This window comes from Nyctereutes procyonoides, unplaced genomic scaffold (genome assembly GCF_905146905.1).
Source record: "Nyctereutes procyonoides isolate TBG_1078 unplaced genomic scaffold, NYPRO_anot_genome, whole genome shotgun sequence".
Lineage (NCBI taxonomy): Eukaryota > Metazoa > Chordata > Mammalia > Carnivora > Canidae > Nyctereutes > Nyctereutes procyonoides.
In genome coordinates, this window is record NW_026575122.1 from 10,903,059 (window position 1) to 10,929,872 (window position 26,814).

At 40.5% G+C, this 26,814-nt stretch overlaps 1 protein-coding gene across 1 annotated transcript in view; it reads right to left on the reverse strand.

Moving 5' to 3' along the window:
* Nucleotides 1–11,791, reverse strand: part of GUCY1B1 (guanylate cyclase 1 soluble subunit beta 1) — a 47,070-nt gene extending 35,279 nt beyond the window's left edge. The window contains exons 1-2 of the mRNA XM_055336208.1: nucleotides 11,721–11,791; nucleotides 11,164–11,237 (exon numbers count right to left, since the gene is read on the reverse strand). Coding sequence (XP_055192183.1) covers nucleotides 11,164–11,237; nucleotides 11,721–11,723 — 77 coding nt within the window. The 5' untranslated portion in view covers nucleotides 11,724–11,791. The remainder of the gene's footprint in view (nucleotides 1–11,163; nucleotides 11,238–11,720) is intronic.
* Nucleotides 11,792–26,814: the final 15,023 nt, after the last annotated feature.

A 26,814-nucleotide genomic window follows, 5' to 3' on the forward strand; every position in this document is an offset into this window, starting at 1 on the left:
CATGTAAAAAAAAGCCACAGGTTCCTCTAGGAAACAATTTTAAATTTTCTCAAAAATGAAAGACTTTGGACATACTTTGTTTTCCAAAAATTTCAGATGACAGCAAATATCATATGACACCAGAGGTAAATTGGATTAAAATATATTCAGTAGTGCTCAGTCTTCCATCCTTCCCAAATAGTATCCCTTGCAGTAGTCTGTGTTAGCTTTACATATACTCAAAAACTGTATTTTGGGTTAAGCATTACATTTTTCTACTTGGTGCATTACTCAATAAAAGAAGTCAGCAGACGGTAAGACATATTGAGAGATTTATTTTAAAGTGGCTTAAATGACACTGGATGAAGTGGGAAAAAAAGGCACTTTTTTGGTTAACAAGTAAACCTAGATAGAGAAAAACCCATCTGGTTTCATCTGTATCACAAGTCATAGTGTTTTCCCCCTCACTATGCCAAAGAAGCAGCTAGGCTACTTCCATATGGAGTCGCACTAAGCTTGGGCAAGTTCATCTCTAAGTGTTTCAGTTTCTTTGTCTGTAAAATAGAGGAACAGCAGTATTACCTGGAGCTATGTTGGTTGGCAGAGTGAGTCTACGTGAAGGGGTCAGAATAGTGTTCCCCACCCACTTACTGCTCAGTACATCCAACTGGCAATAGTCTAGTTGTTGAAGAAGATGAAGGAGGAGGGGCGGGCAAGAGGAGGAAGACAAAATGGCAAGTGGAAGAAGAGAAGGAAAGAAATGGCAATCAAATATTGGGAATTTTTATTCAGCATCACAAGAGTCAAACTAAAGGTGCACTTAATTTGTTGATTAAATGGTAAGTGTTCTATGTTCAAATAGCCAAAAACAAATAAAGCCTATCTCCCCTAAGGGCTTCAAGAAAACAGACCAAGCTCTCACATTCCATGTATTTGTAGCCACAATAAGTGTCTAAAAATTAAGTGGGCATACAGGAAAAATTTTCCTAGTAGCAATTCCCTACCTTCTTACTTTTAAAGACTGGCTATTTGTTAGAATTTGAATTGATCATTTAATTACACCAATTGCTTTTCCCCAAAAGAGTAGCAGGTATTTATTTATATTGTGGTAGTTTGTGGTTTTGGTTTTTGCCTTTTGCTTTTTCAGTCACTGATGCCTAACTCAAGAGCTGGAATAGAACATGTGCTCGCTCAATCAATGTATCTATGTTTTTAAAAGAAGGGAATGTATTAATTAAACATATTTCCCTCACATGTTTCTAAACTGCCTACTAAAAATCGAACAATCCAACATTGTTGTAAAAGTGGGCAGCTTGTTTTCAAACTACTATTTAATTTTTAAGGATTAGGTACATAATTTGTCACAAATATCCAGGCTACATTTCTCATAACTCCATACTTAAGGAGATATTTATTCCTTAGCTGTGAAATGTGAATGTACTGGAATGCCTGGGTGGCTCAGTGGTTGAGCATCTGCCTTCGGCCCAGGTCATGATCCTGGATCCTGAAGATTGAGTCCCTGCATCGGGCTCCCCGCAGGGAGCCTGCTTCTCCCCCACCCCCCAGCCTGTGTCTCTACCTCTCTCTGTGTGTCTCGCATGAATAAAAAAATGAAATCTTAAAAAAAAAGAAATGTGAATGCACAAAAACTGAATTCATATTCTGACACTGAATCCCTGTCATTATACAATTTTCAAAAGTTTAGTATACTAGAAGGACTTGGCTTTTAGGTAAAGAGGTTTCTTATCGAGGTATGAAAACAGGTGCTCTGTGATGCTAGATCCTGAATATAGGAATCTTAAAAATAAAGTCTCAAAATGGGGTCTGATCTCAGAAAGAAAAAGTCGGCACACGTCAAAAAAATCAACCTGACGAATTATCTTTAAAAACCATGTTTAATTAAAAGACAGAATGGTCTATTTTAGTGTACTGTAAGGACATCATAAATGCTGAGTTGTGCCCAACCAGTACTAAAATTAAAAGCCCCCACTTATAAACCACAGATAACTATATATAATATTAAAACGTTAAAAATTCCTATTTTTTTTTTCTGTGTGGTCGTGAAGTATTAATGACATCTCAATTGTCAGTAGTGGATTCCCACTAAAGTCTGAATCTGCAAAGGAGAAACTCTGCTTTGAGGCAGCTGTGGAGGGGAGAGAGGAGAGGAGACAGGCCTTTGAAATGCAGCGACAGCTTCCTGCTTGGAGTCTCCTTGGGTTACTAAAGTCCCTCCTTAAGTCAATGTGTTCACTCATCCAAGTACTGTAAACAGTAACAGTAAATGCTGTCAAGAGTGACACAGATTGAGGCAAAGTGACATCACTCTTGATTTATAATGATTTTTTTTTCCCCTTTGTACAGGTTGCCACAAGAGTCTCATCAGTAACTGCCCAAATTCTGAGGACACATCCATAAACATCTCACACGGACCATTTTCAGTAGCTTCATCAGACAAATGCATTCACTTAGACCTTTGTGGGTGCACTTCATCATGAAGTCACCTTGTGAGTGTGCCGAGTCACAGCTCTTCTAAAAATAAATAGGTTGCTCAAAATTTCTGGGGCTCTGGTTTTCTTTAGTAGATGTCTTAGTTGGTGAATATAAAACTACCTCTAAAAATGTCATAGCCAAAATCACCTGTATCAGTGCTTGAAAAGTCCAGGAAAACAAAAACAAAAAATGAGTAGTAACAATGCACACCCACGTTGCCCCAGGTCCACGCTAACCTGGCCGCCTTCGGAAGGAAGGTCATAAGTCCTTCTCTTTGAAGAAAAGCACATAATATGATCATTTGAAATCCCCACTGTTCAAATCCCTACTGTGATGATTAACAGCTGAGTGATTTGAGACAAGGTTTTAAAATCTTGAAGCCTCGGTTCTCTCACTTATAGAATGAGGACAATGAACAACCCTATTTTCAAAGGTGGCTGTGAGGACTGGGGAGACGATGGGTACAGAGCACTTAGGACTGGGACTGAGCAACCTTAAGGTCAGCGTGCAGCAGAGATGAGCTGTAACATTCAAACTGAATGACATGATGAGCATTCTCATCTGGTTTTTACATTTAATTTCAATATTACAAACACTTATCCACAGTTTATAACACTGACTTTAAGCAGTACCATATCGACCCGACTTTTAGACACTTGCTAAGGGATTTGATCTTGTCCTGAATCCAATCCAGTAACTGGCTTTTGGTATATGCAACTGGTAATCCAACAGTAGGGTTTTTTAATCCTTTTATATATCCGTCCACATACGGAGATGACGTAAATGAACTGGGGCTCCTCTAAAAGGAGATGCTATAATACAGTGCTCTATCTTCTGCCTTTGGTGATTAAAAAAAAAAAGAGAGAGAGAGAGAGGCCATCTCAACAGATCTTATAATGTGTTATATAGTGGTCGTAAATGTCATCATTCTTTTACCTGGGATAGAAACTTCTTTAACCTCAATATCTTTTGACATAAAAAAAGGTGCTCCCTTTCACTAGACACATGTCATGTCAAATGGTGACATTTTTTTTTCTGTCCTGGTTACAGAAAAAAAAAATCTGTGAATATGCATGTGTTCTACTCCCTGGAAATTAAAAATGTGAAGGATTTTACACACACACACACACACGGGAAAAAGAGAAGAAAAAGACAACAATCTAGCAGACCCTTTCCTAGGTAAGTGTTACAAAGGCTAGAATCTACTAAGACAAAACATACATTAATCAATAGTAGAAAAACATAATTATAAACTCTGGTATGGACTTTGAAGAAAAATCAGTTTTGGAGGTTTTCTTCCCTGAAGAAGTCACATTTGTTTTTCCATCTCGAAGCTGAGACCCATTTCCATTTCTGGGTAAGGGATGGGGAGAATGGAGAGAAGGAGAATGCTAAGCACAGGTGTTATCCTGACACATAAAATTCGAAGCCTTAGGGGACTGAGCATGGCCCACGAGGCTGGAGTGCAAAGAGAAAGCGGCGCAGGTGGACTGAAAGGGTCCCAGGTTGTTTGAGTGAATCTGAAAACTGATCCCAAGGAATTTCAGTAAAGTAACAATTTAATATTTCATGATTCGACAATGAATGGCAAATAGATCAGAGTATGAGATGGTGGCGCCCCTGGGTGGTTCAGGGGTTTTGAGTGTCTGCTTTTGGCTCAGGTCGTGATCCCGGGGTCCTGGGATCGAGTCCCATGTTGGGTTCCCTGCATGGAACCTGCTTCTCCCTCTGCCTGTGTCTCTGCCTCTCTTTCTCTCTGTGTCTCTCAGGAATAAAATCTTAAAAAAAAAAAAAAGAATATGAATTGGATCCAAAGTCATGGTATCAAAGAGGTACAAAAAATACTACAGAATATTTGCCTTTTACCTGGGATAGAAACTTCTTTAACCTCAATATCTTTTGACATAAAAAAAAAAAGGTGCTCCCTTTCACTAGACACAAAAACATCATTTTCCCACTGTTAATGAAAGAAGAGGCAAAGAAACAGATGGAAAAGCTGCTAGTACTCATGTCTTCTAAGTTGTCACCCTCTGAACTGGGCCAGTTATACAGATTTCTCGAAGTGTGTTTTCCCATTAATGTCTACACACTATCGGCCCATAACTATCACTTTCCAACACACTGAGGAGAAACATGTGCTCAAGCCCCTCATCCAGCAGAGAGGTGAGAGAGTCAGAAGGACATTTTTCCTTGTGAACAGTAGCAACGTCTAGTGAACATCTGCCACAGATATGTCTGAGGAGGTCAAAGGGGAGAAAACAGATTTTCGAATTTCTCCTCTGGCTCTGATTTTAATGTGCAAAGCTCCTTTGCTGAAATGGCTAATTAAATAATATGTTTCTATGATTTTTGCTTCATTCTCAAAAAGTGCAGAAAGTATTTGCAAGTACAAAGACCTAGCTTAGTTTCAGGGGGATACTTCAAAACATCAAAGAAAAACCTTGAGGTCGAGCTATGACCTGGTCTATCACCTACACATCATGCTGCTCACCAGACTTGGTTCCAGTTCCAGGACAGCCTATGTGAAGACCTCCCTGGGGGGCATGTGAAGGGGTTTACATACAGACACCTGCTTCCACCTGCAAGAATAATTTCAAATGCTGGTGAGCTTATCAGCTAACATGCTGTGCCTGCCTCCTATCTGTCAGGCTAACTGGCAGGTCTTTCTACAGGAAAAGGTCTCAATCCTAACAATTATCTAATTTACCTGATTTTTATCTTACATATTTTTTTTTAATTTTTGCTGAAGAAGTTTGTATGACAATGAATACGGTTTCATTTTTTTCAAGATCTTATTTATTTATGAGAGAGACAGGGAAAGCACATACACAAGTGATGGGGGAGGGACAAAGGGAGAAGCAGACTCTCCACCAAGCAGGCAGCCCAACGTGGGGCTCGATCCCAGGACCCTGGGATCATGACCTGAACGGAAGGCAGATGCTAAACCTACTGAGCCACCTAGGTGTCCAATACGGTTTCATTTTAATTTTTATTTTTTTTCGGTTTCATTTTTGTATGTATATTACATTAGCTCCTACTTCTATCTTAAGCATTTAACCTGGCACCAGAAGAGAAGGGTTGGAGTCCTGACCTTTCAGTTTCCTGTATATAATCCCCTAGGACAGTCATTTAATGTCTTGGAAACTGAGCTTTATCACTAAAAACAACAAACATTGTGTTCAGTTACGTGTGGAATCCACCGACGACAACCTCTGAGAAATGAGTAGAGGGGTGGTACCAGGGGGTGGGGTAGGAGGAAATGGGGAGCTGTTGTGCAAAGGGTAAGACAGCCAGTTAGAAGATTAACAAGTTGAGTATAACTAATAACAATGTATCATATACTTGAACTGTTGCTAAGTGGGTAGATCTTAAATGTGCTTACCCCCCCACACACACAAAAATGCTAACTATGTGTTAGAAGTGGTAGCCAATACTATGGTGGCAACTATTACGACAACTTAATAAATGCATCTGATCAACACATTGTACACCTTAAACTTACACAATGCTATGTGCCTATTATATCTCAATAAAGCAGAAAAAAAAAATTGAGCTGGAAGGGCCTTTTCCATTTCAAATGGGTATTGTTGCACTCAACTGAAATTGCACAGAGGAAAGGATTTTTAAAATTTTAAATAGTGTTTATAATACAGTGTACCAGTAACCTATAAAAATCTACTTGAACAAGTGTATGGAAAAGTATAGAAATTTAATTCTATAACCTCATGAATATGAAAATCTGATGAAAACATGGCCAACCATGGTGCATTACTTTGTCTTAATTTGTTTTGATAAAATGAATATGAGGAGCATATGCTACATTTTCAAATAATAAACAGGGATTAGGGGATGGGGAGCTAGAAAAATGTAAGATTGATTCCAAAGCAGAACCAGCATCAGGAGAGTAACAATCTTCCCATAATCTGCAGAATGGAGAGGGAGGAACAAGTCAGACACAGAGAAGCCAGCCACAGTGTTGTCAGATTAGCACAAAGGAAAGTGCTAGGAGCCAGAACGGAAGAAGAGGAGAATCTAAGGGGCACTTCAAATTCAAAGAACTGGTACTAGTTGCATAGAACGGACCAAAGAAAAAAAAAAGGTGAAAATGAAAAGGAAGTTACTACTTATTGTAGAGTGATGGGAGGACATTTAGTCTATGTAGACTTGAATGAGCTACTGCTGCTTAAAGCAGAATTTCGTACCTCTTAGGTGAGCTGGGGAAGAGAAAAGTAAAAAAAAAAAAATGGGATCTAGGGTAAAATTAATAATAGCTACCATTTATTAAGAGTTTCTTTAAAAAAACCTGTGTTAAACATTTTCAGACATTTTCCAACGTATTACGACAACTCTACATAATAGGTATTATGTATTCCTTACACAGGGAGGCTTAGAAAGCTTAGGCAACTTGGGGAAGTCACACAGCCAGCTTGTAGCAAAGCATTCGCCTTTTTGAACCATTAATGAGCGATTAATTTGTGACTAGCAAATTCATTTACTTCAAAACTGGATGATCAGCATATTTCCATGCTTGAGTTACAGGCAGAAATGTTTTCATGTATGAGCTACAGGGAGAAAAATCAAAGAACAATAGGACTAAAAAAAATCCTGATAACTCTGGTAACAGTAGCACGATAAGATTTTATTTGAAGGCGGAGTATATATTACTTTTCTACCCTCCGATGCCTAAAGCACTACACTATGCTCATTAAAAATAAGCTTCTAGGGACATCTGGGTGGCTCAGTCCGTTAACTCTCTTGTCTGGCTTTTCGCTACTCCTGATGTTCCCCTGCTTGTGCTAGCACACTCTCTTTCCCTCTGTCAAACAAATAAATAAAATATAATAATAACAATAATAATCATAAGCTTAACCAGAGTATGAAAAAAGGACTAAATCAATGAATGAAAAAATATGCTACCCTACTAAATAAATATGAATTCTTTATTCAAGGAAGATGATTGAATAACCTTTTAGAGGAAGGTTATGTATCAACTACCAGTGTGATTATATCATTTTCAAATCACATACTAATATTTTGATCCAAGTGTTTATCTCATACCTTTTAGTAAGACAGAGAAGGGCTAAGCCATGTACTGTATAGCACTAGGGAGTGTTAAATCTATTTTTAATCTATTCCTTGGCCTGTTCAACTCTAGGCAAAATAATTAGGTTTTAGAAAAGTATTTTGTTTCTTTTTTTATATACAATTTTAACCATCGAGGTTTCTTTTTTAGTTTTTTGAATCCATCTTTATGTTTTAGTGAAGTTAAACCAATCTAAAATTAAACCCATTATTTTGATGCAATGATTAGTTTCACCAAGGATGATAGAAGAATAATAGAGATGATTAAGTAGCAGTTAGGTGCTTTTCTAATATGTAGATCCTGACTTCATGCTTTCTCTAAAATGATGATTGATTTTGATCATCACCTTGGGACCACGGTGATGATCCCAAGAAAGGACTGTACTATCTGAAAATTGAAAAGAAGCCAACAAAACCAAGATTTAAAGTAGATTCAGAGGTCTCTTTTGCTTGTTCATATGTATTTATGGCCTAGATCAGAGGTGTTAGCAAACTACAGCCCATGGGTTAGATCCAGCCCACTGGCAGGATTGTTTGGTCTGAGAGCAAAGAATCATTTTCATTTTAGATAGTTACGTTTTAAGTTATGAGTGATTCTCCACAATATCCTCACTATTGACTTTCTGCCTGCAGCACCTGGATTATTTACTATCTAGCCCTTTAAGAGAATGTTTGCAGAGCCTCAGTCTAGACGATTTTTTTTTCTTAAAAAGAGGAATTTAAGGCTTGTGTGAAATGGTTATATGATTGGTAAGAGTGTAAGTGGATACAAAGTTTACAATGAAGCATTTTTGGCTCCTACCACTTAGAATTTTCTGTCTGGAATCTGTTACTTACGGTTTTATTTGTCATTAAATGTTTGGCATCCTTTCTCAGGAAGAATGGATGGCCATTTCCTACTAAACCGAAAAAAGCATTATATAAAGTTTTATAAACATCAATTTATATAGTTTCTCACAGATGTTTGATACTCACTAAAACTTCTGCACCCTTGCCCCTGCACTCCCCCCCCCCAAATCACACATTTGTTTTTTCATAAAAAGTTAAAACAGAAAGTATACTGTATGTTGAACCATCGGTTGCAGTGACTTTCCCTGGAGCAGAGGATGAAGTCGAGAGGAGGTATCAGAATCTTCCAAGGAACATTTTAAAATGAAGCTCCTCCAAATTCTCCTCTCCTTCCCATAGCCAGTGAGAACTGCTTGGCTGTGCTAAGCAAATGATCCTCCAGGGAGTGCGAAGTAACCCCTCAAGGGTTCTGACTGGGTTTGGAAACTAATGAATTGCATTCATCCCTCTCAACACAGAAAACTGAACAGTGTCCTCTATTCCAGATACTAAGTGGTGCCCAAGACAATACGGGCTCCGCCAAAAAGGATGCTCAGACAAAAAAAGGATCAAAGTTAACACCTACATTACAACACTAGTTTAACTAACGGTATTCCTTCTGCAGGGCTACATAATTGTTTCAGGGGTACCTTTAAAAAAGACCCATATGATTTGTTTCCTTTATCAGAAAAAAATGATTTTGAATGATTTATTAACACTTGATTAAGAACACTGTTCAGAAAAAAAAAAGAACACTGTTCAGAAATACTTAAAGATAAAATTAATGAGTTAAAAGATATTGGTGTTTAATTAAAAATTAATATATTGTTTTTAAAAATGTAACAATATTCTTAGCTTACTTCAACAGAATTAAGTTCTCATACCACTGGAATTTGAATATTTTTGTATAGTCTGACCTTCTCTGGGGAAAATATGGCCAATACAAACAGATCACTTGATGATTTAATTTTTGAAGATTTCTGATACATTTCTCTGTAAAGCATAATTTTTCATCTTTCTATTTAACTGGTTTAAGATGGTAATGCGCAGGACATACACTCTACATCTGGTCAAAACATGTATTTAGCCATCATAGGTATCTTTTGTTGTGCTCTCAAAATTTTAAACATATTGTCATAGCATATTCACCCAGAAATTTGAGGATTTCTACATTACAGATGAGAAAACATGTGGGGGGTATGCATGATGCTTTTATAAATTCTCAAAGTGGCTTAAGAATAATCCTATACTTAAATTACACTGTCTAAAATCGTGCTTTTGATGCCCGCCTTCTCTGTAACTCTAACAAGCAAAATACAAATTATGAAGGTATTAACAGATTCATGTCCTAAAGTAAGTTTTAGCGCCTCAACACTCATTTGATTCAATCCATAATTTCCAAATCCCTTCTTCCCTGTATAATATGTAGATATGCCCTGTGGGTAGCATAAATCGCTCCTGGAACATGAAATCATGCTCAACCATACCGACCCTAGGAAGGGAAAAGTCACATCCTAGTGCTTAATATTTAACCCAGGCCATCTCCATGGAAACAGATGTTTAAAAGAAATCATTATCCTGGAACTGCAGAATAAGACCAGTTAGAATTGATTGCTAATAACTGCAATATATCTGGGGGAAAAAATAGCATGAAAACATCACCCACTTGTTACAACAAAATGGAATCGGTGAGGTCAGGAAATGAAAGTAAAAAATACCAGTGTGCTCTCCTCTGCCCACCCAGGTCATCCCTCTAACTCCCTCTACCCCCATTTCAGTGTGACAGCTTGTTGTTCCAGCCTGAAAACCCATATACGTCGTTCTGGTGTAGCTAGCTGGTTGTGCTCACGTTAAATGCAAATTTCAGCATAGTAACAGGGAAGAAAAAGGGAATTTTGTTCCATCGAAATGTTCAACGCGCCGGCAGAGAGGACCCATCCATCAGTGCAGCGGCCTTAAGGTCTCAAATGACTGTGCTTATCTCCCCCTGCGTGCAAAGGACGTGGCCCCAGCGCGGGGTTGGAGCTAGGATGCTCCCCTGCGAGGCAGCCTTCGCCCCAGGGGAAGCCAAAAAAAAGGGGGGGAGGGGATAGGTTTTGAGAAAACGAAAGGGAAAAAAAAAGATAATAAACATTCCCATTTTACTATTTCACATGAGTAAATGCACTTGATCCAGATGCTCAAGGACTCCCCTCCCGAGCAGTGAGCCTGGGCACACGGACCGGCTCCAGGCTCCACTATTTTCTGCGTCCCGAGGTGCGTGGCTGACCGAGGAGCCGAGGCTTCCTGCTGGTCTCTGGGGCTGCGGCTCTTTGAACGTCGCGGAGGCCTTAGCGGTCCCCCCGGCCCCTCCGCGTGGGAGCCGCCCGGGCGGGCAGAGCGTTCCCACGCCCGGGCCGGGGCGCCAGGCCGCCGTGACCCCCGGGGATCCTGCCCCTGCCGTTCGCCCCGGCGGCCCCGCCCCGGCCCGCCCCCCCCGCCCCCCGGGCCCGCTCCGGAGCGTGGGAGCGCAGCTGCGGGGAGCGGCGGGGGGAGGCATCTCCGGGGATGCGCGCCCGGGCAGGGCGCCCCGGCAGGAAGCGGGGGAAGCGGCGCGGCGCGGGGGGCAGCGCCGGGGCCGCCCCGGGACCCCCCCACCCCCGCGTGCACACACACACACGCACTCACATGCACACACACGCGCGCACACACGCACATGCACACACACACACACGCACACACACGCGCACTCACATGCACACACGCACATGCACACACACACACACGCGCGCGCGCACTTACTTGATGTCTTCCCACACCTCGGGGCCGTAGTTGCGGATCACCAGCAGCTCCAGCGCGTGATTCACAAATCCGTACTGCAGGGACAGGGGACACCCGGGCGTCAGGGGCCGGCGGGCTGCAGCATCAGCCGCCCCTGCCCCCTGGCTCCGCTCCGTCCAGAGGGGCCTCGGGGGCGCCCCCCCCCCCCGGTAAAGGACAGACCCTCCCGGTCGCCGTCCGCCCCCTCGCCGGGCCGCCGCCTTCCCCTCCGCTCACCTGTCGCCGCTCCGAGGCAGGCCCGGCGCCCGGGAAAGTGGGGCGACCCCGCACCCCCCGCACCCCCGCGCCCCCGGGCCCCCCTCGCCTCCCACATCCCCCGGGGTCAAGCCCGCGCGCCCCCGCCGCACGTCCCCTCCCCGAGCCCGGGCGCTCGCGGGTCGGTGCAGGGCGCGGACCCCCCCCCCCACCGGGGCGCGGAGGCACCGATCGGCCCCGCGGCGCCCCCCGCGCCCCCCGGCCCGCCGGGACTCGGGCAGGCCGGCTCGGCGGCGCGGCCGGGGCCTCGGGCGGGGGCTCACCATGGTGCGTGGCCCCCACGCGAGCGCGGCCGAGGGACCGGGCGGCGGCTGCGGCGGCGGCGGCGACAGCGCCTGGGGCCGGGGGGCGGGGGCGGGGAGCGGCGCGGCGGCCCGGCCCCTGATTGCCACCTCGGCTCAGCCAATGAAGGCTCGCGCCGCCGGAGGCTGGTCGCGGCCTCGGGATTTTGAACCGGGGAATTCGGGGGCTCGCGGCGCCGCGGCGCTCCGGGCCTCCCCGCCCCCGCCCGCGCCCCCGCCCCGGGGCCGGGCTTGCACCTGAGGCCGGGGCGGGGTGCACCCCGAGCCGCGGTCCGCGGGAGGGAGACCGCAGCTGTCGCGGCCCTAACCGAATGCACTGCGGCCCGGGGGGCTGGCTGCAGGGGGAGCCGAAGCTACGAGGAGTGTGCGCGCGCGTGTGCATGTGCGTGTGTGCATGTGCGTGTGTGCATATGTGTGCGCGCGTGTTGCAACCGGACAAGTCCTAAAAAGGCGCACGCCCTCGTGGCCCGCATCCTCCTGCTCCTCGTCGCCTTCCTCCGTGGCTTGACCCTCAACAGCTCCGGGAAACTGCAAGCCAGTAGTTCCGAGCTTCACACTTAGGCCCCGCAGTTCGTGGCTGCGCGAGGGAGGCCCCTGAATCGGTGGCTACCGAGCCTCCGGCCCACCCCGACTGTCCCCGTCGCTACACTTCCCTGCAAGGTCCAGCTGGAGCCTGCTCGCCTGACCCCGCCCCATAGCCGCGAGCCGTGACTCCAGGGGGGGCTTGCACCCCGCTTCCCCGAGGTAACAGCCCACCTGGGAGGCGCCCAGCTCAAAATGAGCAACCTTTTAACTAACCTGCCTCCCAGCCTGCATCCTCCAGGCACTTGAGTTAGTGCTCTGAGCCCCACCACCTGGAGAAGGTGAGGGGAACTGGAACTTTCTGTGGATTAAGACTCTGCCCTGAGGGACATGATTAACGAAGGTTAGGTCGAAAGTGAGGAAGGAAACGCAAGCGTTGCTTCTAAGTCTCAAGTGGGCGGAGAAGCCCGGATTCTCTTCTGTAATATGAATAGTTTACTGTGACAACAATTGGCAGAGAAAACGTCAAAGCCAGAAAACTGTACTGAGGCCTAATTGTTAAAGAAATAATGGTCTAGAAAATAAAACAACGTATAACTTCTAAAAACACTGATTTTGGCAATGACAAAATGATCGAATAAATTAGATCCGTACAATGGAACGCTTTGTACAATGTATGAAAGGCTAAACCGTTATATAGTATTAACTATTAATTTTTAACCATCAAAATAGCCTGTTGCTCTATGCAGCTCTGTAAAGATAGATGCGTAACGGTACAGAAAAATTTGTTATTAAATAAGCAAATGGCACATGAATGTAATTATCCTTGATTTTTTAATGTTTTTTTTAAATGGTTTTTAATGGTTTCATAGGATAAAATGCTATATGGATGCTAAGAAGACACACACACATTGCTGTAAGCATGACCTTTGGGGAGATGCACAGGACGTCTCGATATGCCTATTGTCTCTAATTCGAACCGGTGGCTGGAGAGACCAAGACTTTTACGTTTTGAATTATGACCTTCCATACCTTTTGATATTTTTCTATGAGGATGTGATAATTCTCTGACTTGTTAAAAAGAATGTTTATCATATCTCAACCTATCTTCTTTTGACCAGCAGTAGATCCTTGCGGTGCCTCAGTCTAGGGTGCACTGTGGTGTCCTCTACTTTAGACTTTTCGTAGGAAAAGATAAGGAGAGGAAACTGCTCTCTGATGATGAAAAATGAGAAAAGTTTACCTGGAGAGAGATATGAGAGGAAGTGGAGGATGAGCGACCCTGTCAAATTGTGTTCACTCTCTCTCTCTCTCCAAAATTCAAAATGCCCCCATCACTGCTCTTTATGTCTGGTAACTTTGTGCACTGGTTCCCCTTCCGTCCAACACTTCTATTTGCAGTTGCAAGTATATTTTATTGTTCTGTTTTCTAATTGTTCCCTATTCGCTTGGAGTCCAAAAGAAGACCTCTTCACTCCATCTTTGCCAGCTTTTGTTTGGCCCAGAAGATACTACTACAAAGGATACAGATGTTTAGGGAGACAGTGGGTGCCCGCCAGCCAGGGAGGATCCCAAAAGGGGGTCACTCTGTTTCTGCAACCCCCTACCCATTGTTGCTACTGCTGTTCCTTGACCAAGTCGCATAGGAATACAGTCACAAGGAGTCTATGCAGGATTCTTAGCAGCACTGTATTACCCTGGTAGCTACCAGGGGCAGGCCAGCTCCAGATGACCCCCATTGTAAAGTGGTTTTCTTTTAAATTTTTATTTTATTCATTTTTTTCAGTAAACTCCACCCCCAACATGAGCTCAAACTCACAACCCTGAGCTTAAGAGTCTCATGCTTTTGAAAAAATAAATTAGGGATCCCTGGGTGGCGCAGCGGTTTGGCGCCCGCCTTTGGCCCGGGGCGCGATCCTGGAGACCCGGGATCGAATCCCACGTCGGGCTCCCGGTGCATGGAGCCTGCTTCTCCCTCTGCCTGTGTCTCTGCCTCTCTCTGTGTGTGTGACTATCATAAATAAACAAAAAATTAAAAAAAAAAAGAAACACACTTAAAAAAAAAAAAGAAAAAGAAAAAATAAATTAATTAATTAATTAAAAAAAAAAAAAGAGTCTCATGCTTTGCTGACTGAGCCAGCCCGGTGCCCCTGGTATGCAGGCTGTTTCAAGCCTAAGGCAGTTGAGACCCTACAAGCTCAAGAGAAATTTTCCCCTTCCCTTAACTACATAGAAGAATCTAAACTGAGAGTCTTTTTTTCAGAATAAGGGTCACCAACAGAGATAAATTGTATCTGAGTGACCCATCTGTATGGCAGGATGGACACATAGTTATGAAATATCTGCCCTTCTTCTTGTCCTGCGAATTGCATTTCTTCTGTTAAAAAACAAACTTAAACCAAGTAAATTTGAAGATCTAACTGACTTTATTAAATAATTCATGAATCAAGCAGCACCCAATCTAATAAGCAGAGAGGCTGTCCGAGAAATGTTCAAAATGGAAGGTTTTTATAGAAAAACGGTGGAGCGGGGCAGGGGGGAGGGCAAGAAGGTTATCATTAGCGAAAGAACCAATTGTTCCACGTGAGGGTGGTTTCTGGGGGGTTGGGGGGAGGGAACCAAGATGTCTCATGTCTATCACCTCATCTTTCTTTGGGAGAGAGCGAGGACCCAGGTGACATCTTCAGTGGTACAGATGGAAAAATTCTACATTTCTGAAATATACTATAGCTGCAATTATATTATGTTTTGAGCACCAGTTTGGGGACTCCAGGTAAGTAACACCATTTGGGGCCCGTGTCCATCTTTTAAGACTTTCCTCTGAAGTCTCAGACCCCTACCGCCTTCTCCTTGGCTCAGGATGCCACATGTACCTCATTTTGCCTGATAGTCTTTGTAATTTCTCTGTCGGTGTGGATTGCCTGTACATACACAATTGAATTGTATTATCTCCTGTTAATCTGTCAATCCAGGTAGAAGAGCATTTGAAGGAGACAGGAATTCTTGCTCTGGGACAGGTGGCATGATGGGAAGGATACTTGGGCTCACCAGACACCGCTTGCCCTGGACATAGGCTGCAGCTGAGAGGTCCTGGGAAATCTGACGGTCAGCCGGCAGAGGGTGAGATTTCTTACCATGTCAGACTCCCAGAATCTATCTGCGGAGTCCCAGGGAGCAAGAGTGGTGAGGATCCTTTTTGTCTCTTCCTACATTTAGATTAGCAGGAGGACATATGGGTGGAAGTCCCTCCCTGGGCTTAGCAACTCTTTGGTTACTGATCCCTTTCCGCCCAGAGATCATCTTTGTTTCCTTTTGTCTGAGTCTTTCATGTCGTTTGTCAAACAGACTGGAATATGCATGTGAGGTAAAGGCTGTTGCCAATGGACACCATGGAAGCCAAGGCTGCAGAATCGGTGGGCAGGATCGAGCTGTTAGAGCAAGTGCCACTGAACTCAGGGATTCCCATGATAGGATAAGTTGGTCACAGATGGGTTCCATGGACACTAGGCCATCCACCACCTTCAGGAAAACTTCCATGCCATCAGTTACGCTTTAAAACAGTCCCCAGCCCCATCTCTTCTAGATATTAGTGTGGCTCCAAGAGACCCAGGTCTTAGATCAAGCTGTTAATGTGCGTATTCCAGATATGAGTTTTTCTTTCATCCTGTTCTATGTCCTAAGAATTTGGTTTTTTGACCAGTGAGAATATTCTCTTTGGTCTCCACCATTCCAAGGGTGCTCTTACCAGGGTGCACTTTGATGGCCTGTTGAATGGATTGGTTGGGGTTTTGAGTCTCTCTGTCCTGCCTTGCCAGCTTTTCGGGAAGTGTTTCGTGAGAGATACAAACCCAAAGGAACCTTTGTCATCTCAACCTTCACTGTTTGTTTGTCCTGGAAAGTTTCACCTCAATAGCTCCAGCCTGATGTCACAGATTAATGGGCCTGTGACTGGAGACGTCTCATGTTTCCACCGGAGACCAGAGACACACACCAGCCTTACTACCTATGCAATGAAAGTCTTTGCTTTCTTGGACTAATTTCAAAAGTAAACTTTTGGATCGTGGGGGTTGCATCATGTAGGTCCTCTCTGGGCACTTCTTGTGGCTTTTGTTAAAAGACTAAAAAGTTTATTGGTTTCAGTTGCTATTACTAGATCTTACTTATAAACGGTCACATAGCAGATCCTTTAAATCGGTTATATTTAATATATATATGTATTTACATACAGCCAGCAGAAAATAAGATTTCTTACCATGTCAGCCTCCTGGAATCTATCTATCTGTGGAGTCCAATGAAGCAAGAGTGTATGTGTATATATACATCTATATGTATATGTATAAAATATATATATTTTATGTATAAAATACATATATATGTGTAATATACATATGTATATGCATAAAACACATACACATATATTTTATATAAATAAAATTATAATATTTTATTAAAATACTATTAAATTATCAATTAATATCATATTAAATTAAAATATTAAATTAATAATTCAAATATTAAATTAGTAATGTTATATTAAATTATATTTTACTAAAATCTTATAAAATATTTTATTTATATGAAATATATAGGTATTTTTATATATGAAATACTTATATAAATTTTATATATATTATATATTATATTACATATTTTATATATATAAAATAAAGAACTCTCAATTGTCTTATTAGTATAATGGCTAGCGTTTAAAGACTCCCTTGACAAAATAAAAAGCAGAAATTAGACTTAAGACAAAAATAAATGTCCACATCCAATGTAAAACCCCCTTCTTAAAATCCAGGCTCATTTCCCTACAAGGTTTACAGAGATCACTCAGGCCTAATCGCTAGGTACAAAGTATACATGTTGCTCATGTAAATACCGAAAGCCAGGAATGACTTTAACAAAAGCACCCAGGTTGGCAATAGGCTTGCTTTGTGGTGACCTGCCAGGGCCCTTGTAATCAGGCTCTGCCAATTTCAGACATTATTAGTACGCAATATCCTTTACAGGTGTTTCCTAGACCCCTACTACAAAAGAACTGGTGTCCCCTGGACAGCAGCAGATCTTTTCAATTATAAAGGCCTTTTACCTCTACTTTCAAAAGATTCTACCAAATTTAGAAAGACTATCTGGCTATATTCATAACCTTCCTTCACAGAGGATAGAAGGCCAAAATTTTTCATAGGCCCTCTACAAATGATCAGTGAAAGGCCAATATTCAGGAGCTGATGGAAACCAAGATTGAATAGTGTACCCAGGGAAAAAAAGGCTTCTGTTAAAATGCATTACACAGACTTTACAAAGGAGTAGATCTTTTGGTTCCTCTCTTATTTAAAAATTATCCCTGATATAAAGAAAATAATTTAGTTAAAAAGGCTAGCCTGTCCCTTGATATTTAGGCTGTAATCCAGTTATTTGGGATAGAAACAACTGTTTCTGTCTTACAAATTTCTGCAAAACCTGAAATGCAACTCTAGAAGCAAGTTAAGATCATGTATCACTAAACCTCACCTATTCCTATCAAAATGTTTGTAGATATTATAAAAGATCAGGATATTGGTACAAAGTTGTTCTATACTTAAAAGGTAAACAAGGTAAATTTTAAATAGCAATTACCTTGAAAACTCTAGGGAAAAAATTATTACATTCTTTCTCTGTCCCTTTAAATGACAAATCTTACTGTATCTTTGAAATGTAAACATAGCCCACAGTTGCCTGACTCTGAAGAAAGAAAGAAAAAAAAAAACTACAGAGTCTAGCACCTCTAATAATGGGCAGATATGTTTCAAATATCCACCTTGCAAAAATCTTGGATAGTCACCCTGTGCCTTTGTGATACGAATTCTCTACCCCCACATTCTCTAGGAACTAAGAGGCATTCTTTGAAATGCAAACTTAAGGGAGAAATTTTTCATCAGGAAAAAAAAAAGAAAATATTTGAAAATTGAGGCTATAATTTCCTCTCCACAAATATTAGTAAAAACAAAAGCTGTAAGGTTTTGTTTGCTTCCTGTTATTTCTAAAATGTATGTCCATGTATATTGTAAACTAAACGTGAGATATTTTTTTCTACCTCCAGAAGGTGTTGCTAAAATTAATTGAAAAAGGGCTCTATTTCATGGATTTGAAAGCAAAAACTTGTAAGGATTGGTATTCCAAAATTCAGAAAGATAAGAGTAACCCAGATGTTTTCAGGTTCACATGATCTGAGAAAGCATTGGTATTAAAGCTAATTTAACATTGTTGGCTTAATTAAGATCTATGTGTCTGTCTTTAGAATTATCAGCATTAAACATAAAACTTTTATTCTGCTTGTGTTGACTGGAAGTCAAATATGTCCATGATATTCCTATTGCAAATTTTGTTAGGAAGAAAAGCTTAGAATGGTTGACTGTGTGTAGGGCCTCATGAAGTTTTATTGGCAGTCTAAATATAATTGTTAAGAACAAATAAACTAGGGGATCCCTGGGTGGCGCAGCGGTTTGGCGCCTGCCTTTGGCCCAGGGCGCGATCCTGGAGACCCGGGATCGAATCCCACGTCGGGCTCCCGGTGCATGGAGCCTGCTTCTCCCTCTGCCTGTGTCTCTGCCTCTCTCTCTCTCTGTGACTATCATAAATAAAATGAAAAAAAATGTATTAAAAAAAAGAACAAATAAACTAAATAGATGTAAATAAATGAAAAGATGGGTAAGCTTTGACCAGTGAGAAATAGTTTCCAAAATATTTGGTAATCTAAAACTTTAAAGTTCTGATAAGTTAAATGATGAGTCAAGTTAAATTTATTGAATATCTAGGTCATTTCCAAATAAGATAAAATAATGACGCATTAAGTACTAAACCTGCATTTATCTACTTTTGTCTTATTACAGGAAAACTAAAGTTAAATTTGGATCTTTTCATAAGCAGGCTTTATGCTTTATTGAAAGATTGTACTGTGAAAAGTTTCTAAAAAATTTGAAATGTATTAATAGATTTGCCAGGCTAAAGAACTCTGTGTAACAGTTCACAGTTGCTCACTACTTAACTCTCACAAGACATTGAGGTTTCTAAGTATTACAAAACCTACTCAATGTAATGAAGACTACTGGAAATAATAAGGGAAACAACTTTCTATGCAAGGAAAGTATGATTTGTGATTTCAGTAAGAGAAAGTATGAAGAATAAGAGTATGGTTTTGTTTGGAGAAAAGAAAGTGGTTTTGTCTCAAAGTGAAGCTGGTTATTTGGGCAGGGAGGAGTAAGGACAAAGTCTGAATGTAAATGGGTTGCAGGTTTGTAGAAAGGGAATCTTTTTTTAAGATTTTTTAATTTAAATTCAATTAATTAACATGTAATGGAGTATTGGTTTCAGAGGTAGAGGTCAGTGATTCATCAGTCTTCTTAATACCCAGTGCTCAGTACATCAAGTGCCCTCCTTAATGCCCATCTACTCTGTTACCTCTTCCCCCCACCTACTTGCTCTCCAGCAACCCTCACTTTGTTTCCTATGGTTAAGAGTCTCATCCTTTGTGTCCCTCTGTGATTTCGTCTTGTTTTGTTTTTTTCAAGAGGGAATCTCTAGAGAGGAGTTACATGTGTGGTCAATGCTTGCTAAGATTAAGATAAATTTAAGTAAGCAAATGAGTTTTACTATCAAAAGTACACTAGTGCAGGGGCACCTGGGTGACACAGTCATTTAAGCATCTCATTCTTGGTTTTGGCCTAGTCATGATCTCAGGGTTGCAAGCTCGAGCCTCACAAGCTCTGCCTTCAGCCCTGTGTCTGCTTGGGTTTCTCTCTCCCTCTCCCTCTGCCCCCACCTCTGTAATATAAACAAATACATCGCTTAAAAAAAAAAAAGGACACTAGTGCAAAATATTTGTATTTTCTTTGTTAAAAGGACAAACATTTCTTGAATATTGGCTTGCTCTTAATAAAAAAAATAAAAGTTTTTCTTTACCTTTTAAGTTATCTACCTACCTTAAAAAAATCCATGTTTTGCCGAAATAATTTGCTGTGTTTATTATATATAATTTATTATTTGTATGCCCTTGATTACATACAAAAACTGTGTTAATATTAAAAGAGCTAAAAAAATAAAAAAATAAAAAATAAAAAAAATAAAAGAGCTAAATTTTGCTCACAATTATGTAACCTTCTGTATTTGCCTTTGATATCTTTTATTTTCACTTTGATTAAATGTATAATTCAATATTGTTTTATAATGTTTCATGTTCATATCTAATCAAATATTCAATCCTTTTGATATTTTTTGACATACTTGCCAAAATGAAATTCTAATGAAGACTTTAGATCACAATCTAACCGAAATTTTCCAGTGGGCCCCTGAAACATTTCCAAACAATAACATTGTGAGAAATTAAGCTGATTAAGCTTATTTCGTATGTTAAATTACATGGGAAGCATTGTCAAATAAGTGATATCAGACTCTCTTAGATTCTATTTCTTTTTTAAAAATATTTTATTTATTTATTCATGAGAGACACGGAGAGAGAGAGAGAGGCAGAGACATAGGCAGAGGGAGAAGCAGGCTCCATGCAGGGAGCCCAACGTGGGACTCCATCCCGGGTCTCCAGGATCAGGCCCTGGGCTGAAGGTGGTGCTAAACCACTGAGCCGCCTGGGAGGCCCTTAGATTCTATTTCTAGAGATATGTAATTAAAATAAGTGTTTTGGGACTCCTGGGTAGCTCAGCAGTTGAGTACCTACCCCTGGCATGATCCTGGAGACCCAGGATCGAGTCCCACATCAGGCTCCCTGCCTGGAGCCTGCTTCTCCCTCTGCCTACGTCTCTGCCTCTCTCTCTCTCTCTGTGTGTCTTTCATGAATAAATAAATAAAATCTTAAAAAAATAAAATAAAATAAGTGTTCTAAAAATTGTGTAAAACTCCTAGAAAGCAGGGGCGCCCGGGCGGTTCAGTTGGTTAAACATGTGCCTCCAGCTGAGGTCATGAGTTCAGGGTCCTGGGATGAAGCTTCATGCCTGGCTCCCTACTGGAATCTACTTCTCCCTCTCCCTCTCCCCCTCTCTCTTCCACTAGTCCTCTTGCCTGCTCTCTCTCTCTCAAATGAATAAATAAAATACTTAAAAAAAAAAAACCTAGAAAGCTGATGATAATAACCAGGTATGTTATTATCTTGAAGTGATATGTGTGTGTCATAAAATAATCAGATTTTCTTATCAATTGCATTGTAATGAACTCGAATCAGCTCTTTAAGCATAGCCATTTTTAAGTCTTTTCTCATTTATGGACAGTTACACTGTTACTCAGACGTTCTTATTAAAAGCTTCCTATGGACCTATTTCATCTTCAGTGAGACTCATGGGAAGAACTCTGAGTACACGTTTCTGATAGCCTTAAGATCATAAAATTGAACTAGGTTACATTTCTCATTTTACTAGAAAAACTGAATTCAAGAGGAATAAGAATTATTATCATGGGACTTGAATAAACTAAGGAAGATAATTATAAATTTTATAACTTTTTGTTTGTAACATTGTTGACTTTTCAAAAATGCTTTAGTTTTCTTGATTTAAGAAAACTTTTTGTCTTAAGCAAACTGACAGTGATTTGATAAAATATGCTTTTGTGAACAAATTGAAACATTTATGTTGCTTCCTATCTGCCCCCTCCAGAACTCAGAAATTGTTAATATTCTTACAATTTTAACGGCAAAATATTTATTTGCATAAGTTCAATAGGAATCTGTATCTCTTAGCATACAACTGAATGCATTAGTTTTGCTACCAAAGCTTGGACTGGAATGTGATATTTGAGAGAGAGAGATTAGTACAATCAGATACAATCAGATTTAGCTTTATGGAGCCAATAAAGCCCTTCAGAATTATCAGCCTGGTACCTTGCTTTTAGAGTTCCCAGAGCCTTGCCAAGTGAGTAAGAAGGTCAATTCCTGGCAAGTGTAAGAAACAATACTTTGAGGACCTTGAGAAGAAAAGAATTCACCCAAATCCATAGGTATTGCAGACATAGTCTGATGGCAAGTATTTGGCTTGGCTTCTGGCCTTGAGAGGCAGTTAAAAGTTCAGTCTAGAGGATCCTAATGAAAAGTTCCAGTAAAGAAGTTTTTAAAGAATCTATATGGTTCTTGCAGGACTTAGGGAAATAGGCCAAGTTTTGTTTTTGTTTTTGTTTTTTGAAACTAGACTTATCTTGCAAATTAGTGTTAATGTGGCTATCTTTGATAGAAATGAGAATGATTATAGAGCAAAAATTTGTTTCAGTAGCCCATTTTTGTAGATACTAGATTTTGATACTATTCATTATAAACTGAACTCCTGATTTATTCTAGTGTCCTCCAATACCTGGCTACACCTCTCTAACCTAATATTTGATTTTCCCCCCTCTTTTTGACTTGAAATCATTTGAGAGCTAAAACTACCCTTTTTCCTAAAGCTCTGCAAACTGAGTATAAACAACTAAATGTAAATTTCAGAGAAATTGCTACCATAATACATGTATAGACAATCTTTGTGTCTCTTGCTCTGTGGGCCATGCAACAAGATCCCCAGAGATATTTAAACTACAAATTGGGATAATTGGTCAGATTGCCACTGCCCGCCCTTACTCTATCTGAAGATGCTTGGAGCCTGACATCTGAAAATCTTGACTGGCTACCTTTGAGAACTCAGAAACTGGTTTATAATTTGATCTAATCATTAACTGTTGTTTTCCTTTCTTTCCATTGAAATACCTCTCATTTAATATCTGACTATTTGAACCACAGGCCTAACTTTGAGAACACAACTGCATCACTGCCTCCTGAAATGAACTTACCTGAACTGACCTATTGTCAGGAATAAAGGACTAGTTCAAGGACATGAAACAGTATACCAGGTCATCTTTCCTAAAGTTTCAGAAGAGGGAACCATAGGGGCCAAGGGCAGGCTGCCTCCAGATGAGCCACTTGGCATGCAGACTATTCCAGCTGAAGGAATTGAGACTCTAGAGATACCTGAGAAATTTTTACCCTTTCCTTAACTACATAGAAGAATCTAAATTGGGGATTTTTTTAAATTTTTTTATTTATTTATGATAGTCATACAGAGAGAGAGAGAGAGAGAGAGGCAGAGACACAGGCAGAGGGAGAAGCAGGCTCCATGCAGGAAGCCCAATGTGGGACGCGATCCCGGTCTCCAGGATCACACTAAATTGGGGATTTTTTTCCCAGATTAAGGGTTAATAGCAGACATAAATGTTATCTGTGTGATACATCTGTATGCCAGGGCAAACGTCTAATTATGAAACATCTGCTTTTCTTGTTACCCTGTCAATCACATTCCTTTCCTTTCAAGTTCCAGACCAATAACCCCCTCTCTTTAGTTTAGGATGACAAATATGCCTCATTTTCCCCACTATATTTGGGATTCCTATGTCTGTGTAGATTCCCTATATGTAAGCTATTAAATTTGATCATCTCCTGTTAATCTGTCTCCTGTCAATTTGACTCTTGGTCCAGCTAGAAGGATTCTGGAAGGGGACAGGAATACCCTCCTCTCTGTATACCCCTTGCTGAGAAGAAGAATTAGTACTGCAGGAATAGGAGGAGCTTAAGGAATCTCTTAGCCAGCCCTTAAGACAACACTATTTGAAGCTTAGTTCAATTCATGAAAGATGAATAAATAAAAAGGCAATATATGGCCTTCAGAAATATCAGCTAACATGACTTACATTTTCAGCTAATAACAATAAATTAGTCACGTAAGTTAAATATTAAATGTATTGTAACTGTTGTTTTCAAGGCTTTTCCAGAGATACAAAAATAATAAACCTTAAGTTAGTGGCAAAAAGGAACACATTTTGGAGGGTGTTTTCAGGTCTGCGCATGTGTTTTTCAAGGTTTTGATGTTTTGCCAGTTTTTTCTACCATGGAATCGGGGCTTCTATTTTTGGATCATTTCATGGAGCAACATGTTCCTTAATTTCAACAATTCTGATTTGATTTATATTTGTATGCTTCTTAACCTGCGTGGTTCAGAGCCCAATTAATATTTCTTCGTGGAGCCTTTGGTACTTGAGCTATATATGTCTATTCCAAAACAGTTCACAATTCTTAAACACCTCTAGATATTACATTAAAGTGTTGATCTTTTCTAGTCTATGTTCAGCTACATGACTGAGTATTACTGATACAAAAGGAAATAGGAGAGAATGAACCGCTGATTCATTTGTTTGAATACTTACCTTTTTATCTTTATTGAAAAAAATCAACAAAGAACAGAGCCAGCTCTGAGGACAACATGGTGTAGTAGTTAACTAGATTCTTTAGTCAGACTGCCCCCTCCCCGTGATTTAGTAGTGGTATTAACATTGGACAAGTCACTTTAGTTCTATAAATACAGTTTCATCACTTATAAAATGGGAAAAATAGTAGGTCAATACACTCCAGTGTTGAGAAGATTAAAAATAGTACCTACTTCACAAGTTTATTGTGAATAGCAAATTGTTAATACAAATGTGCTGCTTAAAACAAGAGTGGCAACCATTATGCACTGAGAAACTATCAGCAAATATTATTTTTGAGGTTTGCTGTTATTGCTGTTTTTGCAATCAACCATTAACGTGTCTAAACCCCTTAGGCCCCCCTATGGAAATGTAGGCTTAACGCGCCCTGGAGTTAACTGGCATCGACTGGCAATGAATGCATAGCAAAAAGAGCTGAAACATGGCAATTAGAAGATCTAGATCAGCCTTGTCAGTTACTACTTGGCAAGTTAACCTGAGTCCTAATTTCTCCGTTTTACAATGGTGAGAATATTGCTTGGCCCACTTTCCTAAACTAGGGTACCAGGAGAATCAAATGCGACATGTTTGAAGGCTTCTCATAAACCTTAAAGAGCGACACTGTTCTGCTACTGATTATATGGCATTAGTAATTGAATAAACCAAAGACTCACGTAAGAAGAACTGAGTGACAAGTGACAACTAGACAATCCCTTGTCTGTGTAGGGGCCAAGGGAGGCTGCCTCAAGATGGGCCACCTGGATGTAAATCTTGTTTTGAGTTAAAAGCAAATAAAACCCAGCAGATTCAGAAAAAAACATTTTAGCTTCACCCCACATACCCCCCACCAACTGCTTGCAGGTACCAGGAGGAGAACTATTAACAGAGATTTCTTGTTTAAATAAGCTACTTATCTGTATCATAGTAGGCAAACTATTTGTTTTGCCTTCCAAACATCTCCTTTCACCTTTCTCCTAATGATCTTTCTCTTCTGTATCCTCAGATTCCTACCCCTTTCCTTAGCTCTTATAAGCCTCATGTTGCCTCACAGTCTTGGAATTTCATATGTGGATTCCCTATGTGTATGAAATTCAGTTTGATTTTTTCCTGTTAATCTGTCTCATGTCAATTTGATTCTTGTCTAGCTAGAAGGATCTTGGGGGCATAGGAAATTCTTTCTTCCCAACAGTTGTGTCTGTTGACATTCATATTGGTATTCTTTTCTTTTTTGTTGAAAATGAAATGGAAATATAACTAAAAGATCCAATAACGTTATGCATTTTCTAACAAATACAACATGAATAAAAACAATGAAAAGGAAGTAGACTGTCCATTGATCCACTTATGTGAGGCATGAACTTTTTTTTCTAAATGGGAACTTTATCAGTATCATACGAAGTTAAAATAGCCCATGACAGCACTGGGTGTTATACTATATCTTGGGAAATCAAACTCCAATAAAAAATATACAAAAAAAAAACTTAGCCCATGACATTATGATAAAATATTACTCATTTCCATTGGCATTTATAGTAAAACAGTTTCATTGAATGTAATCATGAGTATGTTCACAAAACAGAGGTATTTAATAGAATGTCATTTAGAATGCATTTTGAAGGATCTTTATGATTTCTGGTGTACCTATATGATGGCTCCCCGCATGACAAAGAACATCAAACTGGAATACAGAAACAAAAAGTTCTAAACTGGTTTAACCAGATTCATAAAGCTGGTAATGATGTTTCACTTGAGAAGCATCTATACCCTATTGAAAAGATTAGAGTGTGAAACAACATTTGCTCTACTAGAATGATTTTAACACTGTTTAGTTAAAAAAAAATCTTGCCTCTAAATAACCTTTGCAGTTTACCAAGTACTTTCACACATATTTTGCCCTTGTCCATGAAGGAGATGGTTTTGATCATTTTAGATGTTGGGACCAAGGCACAGAGGAGTAAGGGACTCGTACAATGATAAAGACCATGGCTCTACTCATTGACCCCATGGTAGATCATTAGATTCCAAACCTATAGCTCTTTCCTTATGACATCATTCTTTTCCCTTAGCTATCTGGAGAAATCAACAGTTTGTGTTTGTTTATTATGATGCTTGATAGAGTAAAGAGAAATCAAAAGACAAACTATCTGCAATGAGCTATGTAAATTAGAGGGAATTGACATAAACCTCACTTTTCTTATCTTTAAAACAAAGATATTACAGATAGTAACTTTTATATCTTCTATAGCATTTTGGCAAGGATCAAATGAGTAGATACATATGAATGCTTTTT